Source organism: Trichechus manatus, unplaced genomic scaffold, assembly GCF_000243295.1.
Source record: "Trichechus manatus latirostris isolate Lorelei unplaced genomic scaffold, TriManLat1.0 scaffold00214, whole genome shotgun sequence".
NCBI lineage: Eukaryota > Metazoa > Chordata > Mammalia > Sirenia > Trichechidae > Trichechus > Trichechus manatus.
In genome coordinates, this window is record NW_004444150.1 from 333,372 (window position 1) to 346,318 (window position 12,947).

At 55.2% G+C, this 12,947-nt stretch overlaps 2 protein-coding genes across 7 annotated transcripts in view; both read left to right on the forward strand.

The window, feature by feature from the left end:
* ENTR1 (endosome associated trafficking regulator 1) overlaps positions 1 to 3,935 on the forward strand; it is a 9,038-nt gene extending 5,103 nt beyond the window's left edge. For 4 of the 6 annotated variants that reach the window (XM_004388689.2, XM_023742621.1, XM_023742622.1 and 1 more), the window contains 5 exons: positions 486 to 559; positions 922 to 1,033; positions 1,407 to 1,469; positions 2,114 to 2,253; positions 2,902 to 3,935. In XM_004388689.2, coding sequence (XP_004388746.1) covers positions 486 to 559; positions 922 to 1,033; positions 1,407 to 1,469; positions 2,114 to 2,253; positions 2,902 to 3,004 — 492 coding nt within the window. In that variant the 3' untranslated portion in view covers positions 3,005 to 3,935. Of the gene's footprint in view, positions 1 to 485; positions 560 to 921; positions 1,069 to 1,406; positions 1,470 to 2,075; positions 2,254 to 2,901 lie in introns of those variants that run through there. The other 2 variants (XR_002825915.1, XM_023742624.1) reach the window with 2 other exon arrangements.
* A 7,121-nt stretch (positions 3,936 to 11,056) lies between these two features.
* The window catches only part of SNAPC4 (small nuclear RNA activating complex polypeptide 4), a 23,074-nt gene continuing 21,183 nt past the window's right edge, over positions 11,057 to 12,947 (forward strand). The window contains exons 1-2 of the mRNA XM_004388690.2: positions 11,057 to 11,356; positions 12,654 to 12,700. Coding sequence (XP_004388747.2) covers positions 11,203 to 11,356; positions 12,654 to 12,700 — 201 coding nt within the window. The 5' untranslated portion in view covers positions 11,057 to 11,202. The remainder of the gene's footprint in view (positions 11,357 to 12,653; positions 12,701 to 12,947) is intronic.

Sequence of the window (12,947 nt, forward strand, 5' to 3'; positions counted from 1 at the left end):
GAGCCACCAGCTCAGGGACCCTTAAAGGGCTACGCCCTCAGAACGGGGCTGGCTGGAGCCACCAGCTCAGGGACCCTTAAAGGGCTACGCCCTCAGAACAGGGTCGGCTAGAGCCACCAGCTCAGGGACCCTTAAAGGGCTACGCCCTCAGAACGGGGTTGGCTGGAGCCACCAGCTCAGGGACAGTTTGGAAAGTGTTCTGAGTGAGAACATTTAAAATAACTAAAACAAGTATAAGGGACAGGTACAGTGGGCATCCATGACACTGGCCTTTGGAAAGCAGGCCCTTCCCACACGGCCTGGCCTTCCACATGGCCTGGCCTTCCCACATGGCCAGGCCTCGCAGCTGCTCTCCCACCTTGTCAGAGTGCTGCCTTCTCGGCCTGGGTGTTTTTGCCACGAAGCCCCAGAGCCAGACCGCACAGGGGCAGACCCCTCTGGGTGAGACCCACTGAGTTTCTAATGAGGATTTTCTTTCTCTGCAGCTGAAAGATGAAAATTCTAAGCTAAGAAGAAAGCTGAATGAGGTTCAGAACTTCTCTGAAACTCAAACAGAAATGTATGTAAGCTTTCAGCTAGGGACCACTGAGAATGCCTTCTAGCATTCCAGGGAGTTCACGGTACATCCCGGGCCGAGGCCGGAGTGGAGCGAGCCTGGCCTTTGTTGTACGAACGCCCTCAGTATCGATCACGCGTATCGTGTTCTGTATCAGCGTTTACTGAAACCCAAACTCGAGCCGACTCAGTGTTGGAGTCACAGAGCTCAGTCCTGTCCCTCTGTCCTTGCACCCTGACCTGAGGTCCCTTCTATAGCCAGGGATTCACAGTAGCTAGCTCTGTAATCTGTGGAAATGCCTTTTAGAAGCATCCTTAACGTTCGTCGCGGGAGTTACCGGTAACCCTTGTCTTTTCTTTAACCAGGGTAAGGACACTTGAACGGAAACTGGAAGCAAAGATGATCAGGGAGGAGAGCGACTACCGCGACCTGGAGTCTGTGGTCCAGCAGGTGGAGCAGAACCTCGAGCTGATGACCGTACGAGGCAGCTTTGTTTCTCTGACCCAGTGCAGGCGGGTACTGGGCACACCCGAGCTCCCTTAGAGGAGAGCGCAGTTTGCACTGGGCAGGCCAAGGCCATGCTGGGAGTCTGCACACGCTGCTGTCAGTGCCGGACACAAGTGGACCATTGTCCCTGGGCACTGTGTCGTCCAGCACCTGGAGCTCTGACTGGGGCGGGGGGAGGGTTCTGGGGGCAGTCCCAGAGGTCATCAGTGACAGAGGGGCTAGTCACTGTGGAGGGAGGAGTGGGAGCTGGTCAGAGGGGCCCTGGAGGGGCTTCTGCGCTCTGCGTCACAGGACATGTCCCAGACCAGTGTTCCGAGGTCAGCGATGCCCTTTGTATTCACAGAAACGGGCTGTGAAGGCAGAAAATCACATCCTGAAGCTGAAACAGGAAGTCAGTTTGCTCCAGGTAACTGTAGGAAAGGGCGCGTGTTTCTCTGACTTGTGGCATCACGGACACGTGGAGGAGTGAGTTCTTCCTCGCCTCGGCTGTGCAGACGCAGCCCTCACCTCAGGGCGGTGGGGTTTCCATCCAGGGAGGCGCGAGGCCTGGCCCCGCTGCTTTGGCTCAGCGAGAAAGTCCCGGTCTTTGTTGTCCGGGGGGCCCTCTATCACAAGGGTGCCTCATTTCCTTAGATTCAGGTGCTGTCGGGTGGAGCTTGAGGGTGAGGTCTGAAGCGAATGGGGTATTTAGGCCCCATTGACCTGAGGAGGACGTCCCTGAGTGATGCAGACGGTTAACTTGCTTGGCTGCTAGCTGAAAGGCCGGAGGTTCGAGTCTGCCCCGAGGTGCTTTGGGAGCAAGGCCTGGCAATCCACCTTTAGCCATTGAAAACCCTATGAGCAGTTCTACTCTGACTCGTGGGGCTTCCGTGAGTCAGAGTCGACGGCACAGAACTGATCGTACCTGAGGAGGGCCCCCGCAGTTATGATAGCCCTCCGTGGGTCACGCCAAGGGTGACGCGTCTGTGCTCCGTTGGGCTGCCTTTAAAATACCCTCCGTTCATCCGTGAAGGTTCTTAATGTCCTGCCCTGACCGGCCCCTCCCCCAAGGCGCAGGTCTCCAACTTCAAGCGAGAGAACGAAGCCCTGCGGTGCGGCCAGGGTGCCAGCCTGACCGTGGTGAAGCAGAACACTGACCTGGCCTTGCAGAATCTCCGCGTCGTCATGAGCAACGCACACGCGTCCATAAAGTGAGTCCCGGGGACCTGGCTGTGCAGGCGGGGGAGGTGGCTGTGAGTGGCCTTCATATCTGGTGCCTGGTGTCACGATGACCCTGGAGGTGACACAGTGTGTGTGAGACCAGCGGGCTTAGCTTTCTGCCGTACGATAGTTATTTCTACCTGGGCGGCGTGGGCCCTAATGCCAGAGAGCTTTGCCTCCCAGTTCCTTCACTTACCAGACACTGAAGTTCTGAATTAGAGGGAATAATAGTCTATCTCTTGTGGTAGAGGAGCTGTGGTGACGCGGTGGCGCAGTGCTTGGCTGCTCACCGAAAGATCGGTGGTTCAAACCCAGTAGCCGCTCCATGGGGGAAAGTTGTGACAGTCTGCTTCTGTAAAGATTTACAGCCTTAAAAACCCTATGGGGCGGTTCTTTTGTTTCCTATAGGGTCACTATGAATCAGAATCGACTGGAGGACAAGGGTTTCTTGTAAAACGTAAATAAAGTCATAGAGGGCCCCTAGGTAAACTCTCAGGAGTGCCACCATTGGTCTTAAGCGTAATGATTTGCTGCCTCCCACTGGGCTGGGAGAAATTCAGGGATTCTTTGCTTTAGTATGTGTGCTGTTGCTCTTGAACAGTTGTGCAAACACTTCATGATACCTGTTTTCATTTTAGGCAGCTGGTTTCTGGAGCTGAAACGTTGAACCTCGTTGCTGAAATCTTGAAATCTATCGACAGAATCTCTGAGATTAAAGACGAGGAGGAGGAGGAGTCCTGAGGACCGGAAACGCATCCAGCTCAAAGCTGTTTGCATCCTCAAAGCTGTTTGCATCCTGAAATCACTGCTTGCTTTCTGTAGAGATGCGATTGTGTCTTTCGATGTGCAGTTCTCACCCGTAGTAAAGATATTTATCACGATAGCTAATTCCGTGACCCGCAGCAGTATTGTCGCCCGCGCGGTGAGGGCCTGCTGGCAGCGAGGGCGCAGAGGCGAGTGGGCTGCCCCGCGGTTTACATGGAGCCTGCTGGTGAGCTGCACGGGGCTCGTAGACTCAAGCGCCTGATTGGAGGAACTTTTATGAAAGCCACTGATTTTCTTAAAATTACTAAACCTGAAAAGAGCAGTTCTGTATTAGTGTTTTCCGTTTTCCCCCCAGAACACTAACTGTAAGGATGTTCAGTTGGTTGGCCTTGATTAAGTAGAGGACAATGCTAAACGAGCCCTGATACAGACGGCAGGCGTGGGCTGGGGCTCGGGCCCCTGCGTGTCCCGTGGAGCGTCCTCTGACCTGACAGGCCCCCACGAGTGTCACTCCAGCACCTGCAGCTCTGGGCGGAAGGCCTCTCAGTGCACGTTGCTGTCCCTTCTGCAGGGGCCGTCCACGGAGAGCCCCGTGACAAGTGGTGTGAACCACCTCTGTAGGCTTTGATGAGCATTGTGGGCTGGAGTGTTGAGACACTTTTCACGTGGCATTTTGTACAGTGAAGTCAGGATTTAGGAATTTGACACAAGTCCAGAGCCTTGTGGTGAGCGTGCGGTCTTCCAGGGTGCCTTTCTGGAGCTTTCCAGCAGGGAAGGTCTTGGCATGCACTCGTACACCTCTTTGGCTGGTTTTCTGGAGATAACTGTCTTTTTTAAATGCATTTCCTGTTTCTGTCCTGTTTGAACGGACGGCTTTCCTATTTAATAAACTCCAAAGTTCATAACACCGGTCTGCTTTTCTCCCTGACTCGGTCAGTTCTTCAAGCATGAGGAGTCTAACGTCGGGCAGGCATCCTGTCTGCTCCTGTCATACCATGACTGGCGCTGGGAAGTGGACACCGCGGTCAGCGGCGGGAGAGTCAGGGGCCACGTTCAGTCCTGGACCTCTGCTGCCTTGGCCTGGCTGCAGTGCCCAACACGATTTGCATGGACATGTTGGGTTTTTTGAGATCATGCGGTTGGTTATGTTTTCAAACAAGGTGTTTAAACTGGTAGACCTTCTGATCCTAGTTACAGGTAAAGGTCAGGTTTCCGAAAGTCCTCATCGAACCCATCCCTCAGCTTACCCCACACTCACCCCACGTCATGTCTGTTGGTGAGAACTGGGTTCTGTTTCTTTTTTCTAACAGACTTCAGGTGGTGTGATCTGGTAGAAAGTGCCAGAATGAAGTTCTCTTCTGGGCATACACATGACCTCTCAACCCTGAAAGGCAGGCCTGGGGCAGCCAGGGAGGGTACCCTCAGGACCCCAGAGGCCCTGCGTAGAGGCACAGTATTACCCTGGCTTCGACTTTTACGTTAGAGTTAGCAGGTTTCAGAATCCGTCTCATGATGTGCCGTAGCTGCGTTAGTAATGTTTCAGAGTACCTGCCAAGGTACTTCAGTCTCTCGCCTCGTTTTTGAGTAAGACGGCACCCCAGGGCCTATGCAAGACAGTTCACCAGGCCTGTCCAGTGTGCTGTGTGGGCCCCACACACACATACCCCTGGCCCAGTTGGGTCTGAAGCGGGGTGGCCTCCCAGAGTGCCCACCCACTGACCCTACATTCCAGCCAGCTCCAACTGTGAGCACAGGAGGCATGACGGGGGACTGGGAGGCAGCAGGGGTGCCTGTGGGGGTAAGCAAGTGGACTGGCCGACAGGCCTGGCACTGCGGGAGGTAAGCATGCCCTAGCCCTGGCCGGATGTGCCCAGGAGACAACCCTGTCAACGGACTCCTGTGCTCCCAGCACAGGCCTGGACATGCCCTCATCCTGCGCCTGTTCTCCCTCTGCGGGAGAAGGCTCCTGACACCCTGGGAGCCCCACGACGGGGCGCTCAGCTGTGCCTGCTGACTTGGGAGATTTCGAGGATCCCTAAAATAAGGAAATGGGTAGGGGGAGGCAGTGCCAGCCAAGAGGGTGGGAGGGTAAAAAGGGACTCCCGAGCCTGGGACCAGGTTCTTCCCGGCGAGCTGGGCTGCAGCCCCGAAGGTGGAGGCTGAGGTGGGCAGGAGTCTTAGGCCTCGAACCCAGCGCCAGCATCACCCCAGGGGCATGGCCTTGCTGTCCCCGGGCCGGGATCCCTGCCTGCCGCTCTGCCCCGCGATGCTGTCTGCCACCTTGGCCCTCACACTCCTCACAGCCGGCTCCCAGACCCCAGCCTGGCTCTGGGCAGACACGCATCATCCCCAGGTGTGGGCACGTAGTGAGGTGAGGTCTGTGAGGCAGGCCCCCGAGAGATGCCTCCGTCCTGAAGGCGTGCCCCTGGCCTGGAGATGAGGCCACGACGGTCAACTAGCCAGCCAACACCACTGACACTTGATTTTGTCACTGATCGTGGAAACAGCCACCATGTGTCTGTCAGGTTGTTGTACTGTGGTGGCTTATGTGTTGCTGTGATGCTGGAAGCCCTGCCACCGGAATGTCGAATACCAGCAGGGTCACCCATGGTGGACAGGTTTCAGCAGAGCTTCCAGACCAAGACAGTCTAGAAGACGGACCCAACGGTCCTACTTCAGAAAAAACTTGCCATTGAAAACCTTCTGAGTAAGAGGGGAACGTTGTCTGATGCAGCGCCGAAAGGTGCGCCCCTCAGGTTGGCAGGCACTCCAAATACTACTTTGAGCTGCCTCCTCAAAGTAGAAACAACCTCAGTGACATGGATGGAGTCAAGCTTTCGGGACCTTCATTTGTGGATGTGGCACGACTCAAAATGAGAAAGAACAGCTGCAAACATCAATAATCGGAATATGAAATGTATGAAGTATGAATCTAGAAAGATTGTAAGTTATCAGAAATGGAATGGATCACATAAAGGTGGCTAGCCTAGGCATTAGTGAGCTGCAATGGGCTGGTGTCGGCCATTTCGAACCAGACAGTCATGCTCCACTATGCCACGAATGACAAATTGAAGAATGGCGTCACATTCATCAACAAAAAGAACATCTGAAGATGCATCCTAAAGTACAGTGCTGCCAGTGATAGGCTGACATCCACACACTTCCGTTAATACGACCAGTGAATACGACTGGTATTCAAATTTACGCACCAACCACTAATGCCAAAGAAGAGGAAATTGCAAATATTTGCCAACTTCCGCAGTCTGGAATTGATCAAACATGCAAACAGGGCGCATTGATAATCACTGCTGATTGGAATGGGAGAGTTGGAGACAAAGACGAAGGATCAGGAGCTGGAAAATAGGGCCCTGTGATAGAAGCAGCGCTGAAGATGAATGATAGAATTCGGCAAGACCAGTGACGTCTTCATTGCAAATCGTACCTTTTTTCAACAACATAAACAGCGACTATACACGAGGACCTCACCGCATGGAAACACAGGAATCAAATTGACTATATCTGTGGAAAGAGATGATGGAAAAGCTCAGTATCTCATCAGTTAGAACAAGGCCAGGGGCCGAATGCGGAACAGACCCATCAGTTGCTCATATGCAAGTTCAACTTGAAGCGGAAGAAAATTAAAACAAGTCCACGAGAGCCAAAGTACAACCTTAAGTATATCCCACTTGAATTTAGAGACCATCTCAAAAATAGATTTGACGCATTAAACGCTAATTACCGAAGACCAGACGAGTTGTGGGATGACATCAAGAACATCATACATGAAGAAAACAAAAGGTCATTAAAAAGACAGAAAGAAAAGACCAAAATGGATGTCAGAAGACTCTGAAACTTGTTCTTTAATGTACAGCAGCTAAAGCAAATGGAAGAAATGATGAAGTAAAAGAGCTAAACAATATTTCAAAGAGCAGCTCGAGAAGACAAAGTAAAGTATTATAACGACATGTGCAAAGACTTGGAGTTAGAAAACCAAAAAGGAAGAACACGCTCGGCATTCCTCAAGCTGAAAAAACTGAAGAAAAATTTCAAGCCTGGAGTTGCAATAGTGAAGGATTCTTTGGGGGAAAATATTAAACAATGCAGGAAGCATCAAAAGAAGATGGAAGGAATACAAAGAGTCACTGTACTAAGAAGAACTGGTCAATGTTCAACCATTTCAGGAGGTAACATATGATCAAAAAACCAATGGTATTGAAGGAAGAAGTCAAAGCTGCGCTGAAGACATTGGCAAAACACAAGGCTCCAGAAACTGAGGGACTACGAGTTGAGATGTTTCAACAAATGGATGCAGCACCGGAGGTGCTCACTCATCTATGCCAAGAAATTTGGAAGACAGCTATCTGGCCAATTGGAAGAAATCCATATTTATGACCATTCCAAAGACAGGAGAGCCAACAGAATGTGGAAATTATCAAACAATATCACACACAAGTAAAATTTTGCTGAAGATAATTCAAAAGCAGTTGTAGCAGTACATCCACAGGGAACTGTCAGAAATTCAAGCCGGATTCAGAAGAGGATGTGGAACGAGATACCATTTGATGTCAGATGGATCTTGGCTGAAACCAGAGAATACCGGGAAGATGTTTACCTGTGTTTTATTGACTATGCAAAAGCATTTGATTGTGTGGATCATAACAAATTGTGGATAGCATTTCAAAGAATAGGAATTCCAGAACACTTAATTGTGCTAATGCAGAACCTGTAGACAAGGAGGCAATTTTTCGAACAGAACAAGGGGATGTCGCATGGTTTAAAATTAGGAAAGGTGTACGTCAGGATTGTATCCTTTCACCATAGTTACTCAGTCTGTACACTGAGCAAATAATTCAAGAAGCTCGACTATACTAAGAAGAACAGGGCATCGGGATTGGAGGAAGACTCATTAACAACCTGTGATATGCAGATGACACAACCTTGCTTGCTGAAAGTGGAGAGAACTCGAAGCACTTACCAATGAAGATCAAATACTACAGCCTTCAGTATGGAATACACCTCAACATAAAGAATGTTCCACATGCATTGGAAAAGAAAGTATGCTTGGCTGCTGTTGGGTGGAGTGCTCTGTATACGTCTACGAGATCAAGTTGTGACATCTAGATCTTCGTGTCTTTACTGACCTTCTTTCTGAATGTTGTCCTTCACCCAAAGTGGTGCGTTGAAGTCGCCTACTATCATTGTGGCAGTGTCTATTTCTGTTTTCAATGCTATTAGAGTTTGTTTTGTGTATTTTGGAGCCGTGTCGTTGGGGGCATAAGTATTTATTATGGTTATGTCCTCCTAGCCTCAACATAAAAATTCTCGAAACTGGACCAATAAGCAACATCACAATAAATGGAGGAAATATTAAAGTTGTCAGGGATTTCATTTTACTTGGATCCACAATCAACGCCCATGGAAGCATTGGTCAAGAAATCAAAGGACGCGTTGCATTGGGCAAGTCTGCTGCAAAGGACCTCTCTACAGTGTTAAAAAGGAAAGATGTCATTTTAAGGGCTAAGGTGCACCTAATCCAAGCCATGATATTTTCAGTAGCCTCATATGCATGTGAAAGCTGGACAATGAATAAGGAAGACCGAATAAGAATTGATGCCTTTGAATTAGGGTGTTGGCAAGAATATTGAATATACCACAGACTTGCCAGAAGAACAAACAAATTTGTCTTGGAAGAAGTGCAGCCAGAATGCTCCTTAGAAGCGAGGATGGCGAGACTACGTCTCACATACTTTGGACATGTTATCAGGAGGGATCAGTCCCTGGAGAAGGACATCATGCTTGGTAAAGTAGAGGGTCATCGAAAAAGAGGAAGACCCTCAACCAGATGGATGGACACAGTGGCTGCAACATTGGCTTCAAGCACAAGAATGGTGAGGACGGTGCAGGCCCCGGACGTGTTTCTTTCTGTTGTACACAGTATCGCTATGAGCCGGAATCGACTCGACAGCACCTAACAACAACGATGAAACGGGTCCAGGGAGGTTCAGTGGCAGCCACACGGCCGGTGGACTCGGAGCTGGCCTGGGACCCGCGGGCTGGGGCCGCCTTCCGCCGCCCGCCTCCGAGCGCGCTGAGCCCGGGCGGCCGCGCGGGGGCAGCACTAGCCGCCTCGCCTCTAGGGTCTGGCCTGGGCGTAGCGATCCGTCCCAGCGTGCCTCGCCCGCAGGAGGCGGGACTTCCGGCACTCAGGAGAGGAGATTTCTGGCACTCAGGAGGAGGGACTTCCGGGCCGCGGCGCTCGAGTTCTGCAGCCGCCGGAAGCGCCCGGTTTTGGTCACCCGGGCGACGAAGCTGGCGGCCGGGCAGGTGAGGCTGCCCGGGTCTCCGCGGGCGTGGGACGGGGCAGCTCTGGGCTGTCGCCGCGGAGGAGGCGCTGTCCTGAGACGCGGACGGCCGGGGAGGGGGCAGGGCAGCGCGCCGGTGCCCGGGATGCTGAGGCTCAGCGTGGCCGCGCCCTCCAGTGGGGACGCCCGGGAGGCCGGGCGTGAGCCGGCGGAGCCGCCCGGAGAGGCTCTCGGTGGGACGGCCACGGCCCGCCCCGGGAGGCTGGGCGGAGAGGAAGCCGCCCATGCCCAGTCTCCGAGGCTGACGGCTGTCCAGGCCCGTCTGCCGAGCCCGCTCGGCGCTGCGCGCGTGTCGGTGATGCCGGCGCGCCCCATCTCCGTGCGCACCCCGCTCTACAGACGCAGCGGCCGAGGCTGGCAGAACTGGATTGGGACCGGGTTTGCTCCCAACCCGGTGCCGTTAACCCCCACGCCCGCTGACGCACCAGTGGCTGCCCTGGGTTTTAGGCCCAGCGGCGAACGGGAGCGGCTGCACTGGGTAGGCGCTTGGTCAGCATCGCGCTGGAGCGGGGCGTGCTCTGCTCGCGGGCGTCCTGGATGGAAGGCCTCTGGGGACGTTGCCCTGGGTGTCCCCCCACGCTCATCTGTTAGAGAGTGCGGGGAGAAAAGACACAGATAGGCAGGTGTGGGTGGACACCCTTGACTGGCTGGAGGCGCCATCCCAACGGATGGCAGTGAATCCGGAAGGTGGCTTGTGATCAGGGAACTACCGACTCACGACTTGAGCTTGTGACTAACCTTCTGCTTACTGTTCTGGCTCACCTGAGCTACGTGTGGTGGGGGGGGGGGAGCTGTCTTCAGAACCCAAAGTGCCTTCTCTCCAGGCCAGCTTCCAAAGGGAAGCTTCCTCCCCCGCCTGTCTGGAGCAAACAGCATCCTTGAACCTATGTGTAGTTTCTGGCTCGTTCTGCAGAGCTGGTTGGCTCTTAGTTGAGTTCAGTTTGCAGATATTTGAGTATCAATAGAGCACCTTGTCCAGGAATGGGGGGAGCTGTGTTCTGATGAAGCCAAAGGGTGTTTCCCATTGATGGTGCGTTCGTTTGTCCCACTGGACAAGACCCAGCGAGGCGGGAGTCTGGGCATGGCCCCCCATTCGGGTTCTCCCCATCCTCACCAGCTCCACGAAGCTCCTGTGTTCAGGCCACGGCCGCAGCGTAGCGTCAGCACTCGATGTCCCTAGCAGGGCCAGTTTGGCGGTTCTTGGCCTTCTTGCCCCCTTGGGAAGAGTGAGAGGCCAGAATGGGACTGTGGGAGGGAGGGCCCTGTGAGGGGATTTTGCTTCGCTGTTTCTAGCCCATGTGTCTCCTGTTCATGCCTTATGCTCCCTCCCTGCTGTCCTCTTAGCTGTCTACCGCCGCAGACTTCTAGACCAGCGTTCCTAAGAAAGAAGGTTTCTGGTCCTTCAGCAGATATTTGTGGGTGTCAGACACTCCCCGTGCAGACGCTGTGTGAGGGCTGGAGGCAGCACGTGCATGACACACAGGACCCTGCCCCCAGTCTGTCCCCGGGCGGGTCTGCTTCTGTGAATGTGAACATCCACACATACCCGTGTCCAGCTCTGGACTTCCCGGGGTCCAGGGCCTCGTCCTTGTCCGCTGGTGTCCCGGCCACCACACCCGCTCTTTCTGCACTGGGTGACCAACTTGCGGTGGCTGGCCGTGAGCCACCCCAGTGTACGTCTCCTGCCCCACGTGGCTCCAATCCTTGCAGAGTGAGGAGCAGCCGTGTGGGGTGTGGGCTCCGACAGGGCTGGCTTGCTGGGTGTGCGGTCCCTCCGGGGGCCCAGGGATTGTGCCGTTTCTCCCGTCGCAGATGCCCGTGGAAGCAGGAGGGGCCATGGACGCTGATGCGGAGAGAGAGAAGATCGCACAGGAGATCCGGGAGCTGGAGAGGATCCTGGACCCCAGCTCCTCGGGCCTCGGCGCGGAGCTCTCAGAGTCAAGCCTCCACTCGGATTCTGACGCAGGTGAGCTCCTGTGCGGTCTGGCCTCCCAGTCCGCCCTCAGCGCGCCTCGGCCTTCTCTCTGTTACATAACTGTGTTCCCCGCCACGGGCCCTGCTTCTTGCCCAGACCAGGCCTCCCCTGAGCCCACACGGGGGTGGTCTGCGGCCCTCCCTCCTTCATGAGCCACTGCACCTGCTGGCTGCGTGCTGAGCGCCTGCTGTCTGGGCCCTTGGTCCAGTGGCCCTCCCCGTGTATGTCCCCTCCTCTGCGTGGCTCCAGCCTGGGCCCTGTGCTGGGCGCACGCAGAGGGCTGTCGTGGGAGAAGGGGTGTGGGTGGCGTGGCGTGATCCTCCTCAGGGTAGGAGGAGCCCTGGGGCACATGCGTGTCGCCACCCCCAATACTCTGACAGTCACCAGATCTGCCCCCAGTGCCTTTCCGTTCCCACAGCCACCTTGGTGACTCAAACCCCGGGGTCTCTTCCCTGGGCTCACCGACAGCCCTGTAGCCGGTGGCCCTGCTCCTGGAGGCTCCTGTCCCCCCGCCCCACCCCAGGGTGCTGCTCCCAGCAGCTCTGACTGCTGCTGCCCTGCCCGCCGCCTCCCTTGCAGGCTGGCCTCGTGGGCCTCACCGCTGCCCCCCGCCTCCCTGCCAGGCTAGCCTCGTGGGCCTCACCCCTACCCCCCACCTCCTCCCTGCCAGGCTGGCCTTGCGGGTCTCACCCCTGCCCCCTCCTCCCTGCCAGGCTGGCCTCGTGGACCTCACCCCTGCCCCCTGCCTCTTCCCTGCCAGGCTGGCCTCGTGGGCATCTCGCCTGCCCGCCACCTTGCCCAGACCCAGGGCTCTTAGACCCCTGACCTCACTGGGACCTTTCTTCCTGTCCCAGGGCCCTGGGTCTGGCCTCTCTGCCCCCCGGGCAGATCCGTCTTCCTTACCTGCAGAGCCTCCCCTGTTCTCCGGCGGTCTCTGCCCCTCTGCCCCCGAGCTGGCCAGCAGTTGTAGTTAGCGCTGCAGGCCGGCCCTCTGTCTGCCTCGGTGCTCTGCCACGTCAGCGGGGTCCTCTCTGGGGAGCCTGCCGTGGGCAGCGAGTAGTGCTCTGGCACTCGCTGCTCCCAGTGGAGGTGCCGTGGCTGCTTAGGAGAACACAGGCCTTCACGTGAGGCACCGTCACCACCCCAGGGACGCTGGCCTCGGGTCCTGTTCTCTGCGCTGCCCGTGAGAGTGGCCGTGTGCTGAGCTGAGTCTCCACGCGCTGTGATGTCACCTCACCACCCCCCGTGCCCACTGTCGGTCACGAGCACCGTACTTGTGTTTCCACAGATTCGCTGTGCAGCGAGGACTCCGATGCCCCCGGCCCCCCGATCTCGGTAACTACACCTCACCTACCAGGTCTGCCAGGCCAGAGCGGCCAGGACAGTCAGTTCTGCATCATAAGACAATACATGTTTGGTAGTCACGGTGCAAATGGGATAACGGGTTTATTGTTGAGGTTGAAATATGGCCCAGGTGTTAGCCACCAAGTGACTGCGCCTCCCGAGTTTCTCCTGTACGTCTCGTGTACGTCTCGTCTGGGACGTCACGCGATTTCTCCTGTACGTCTCGTGTACGTCTCGT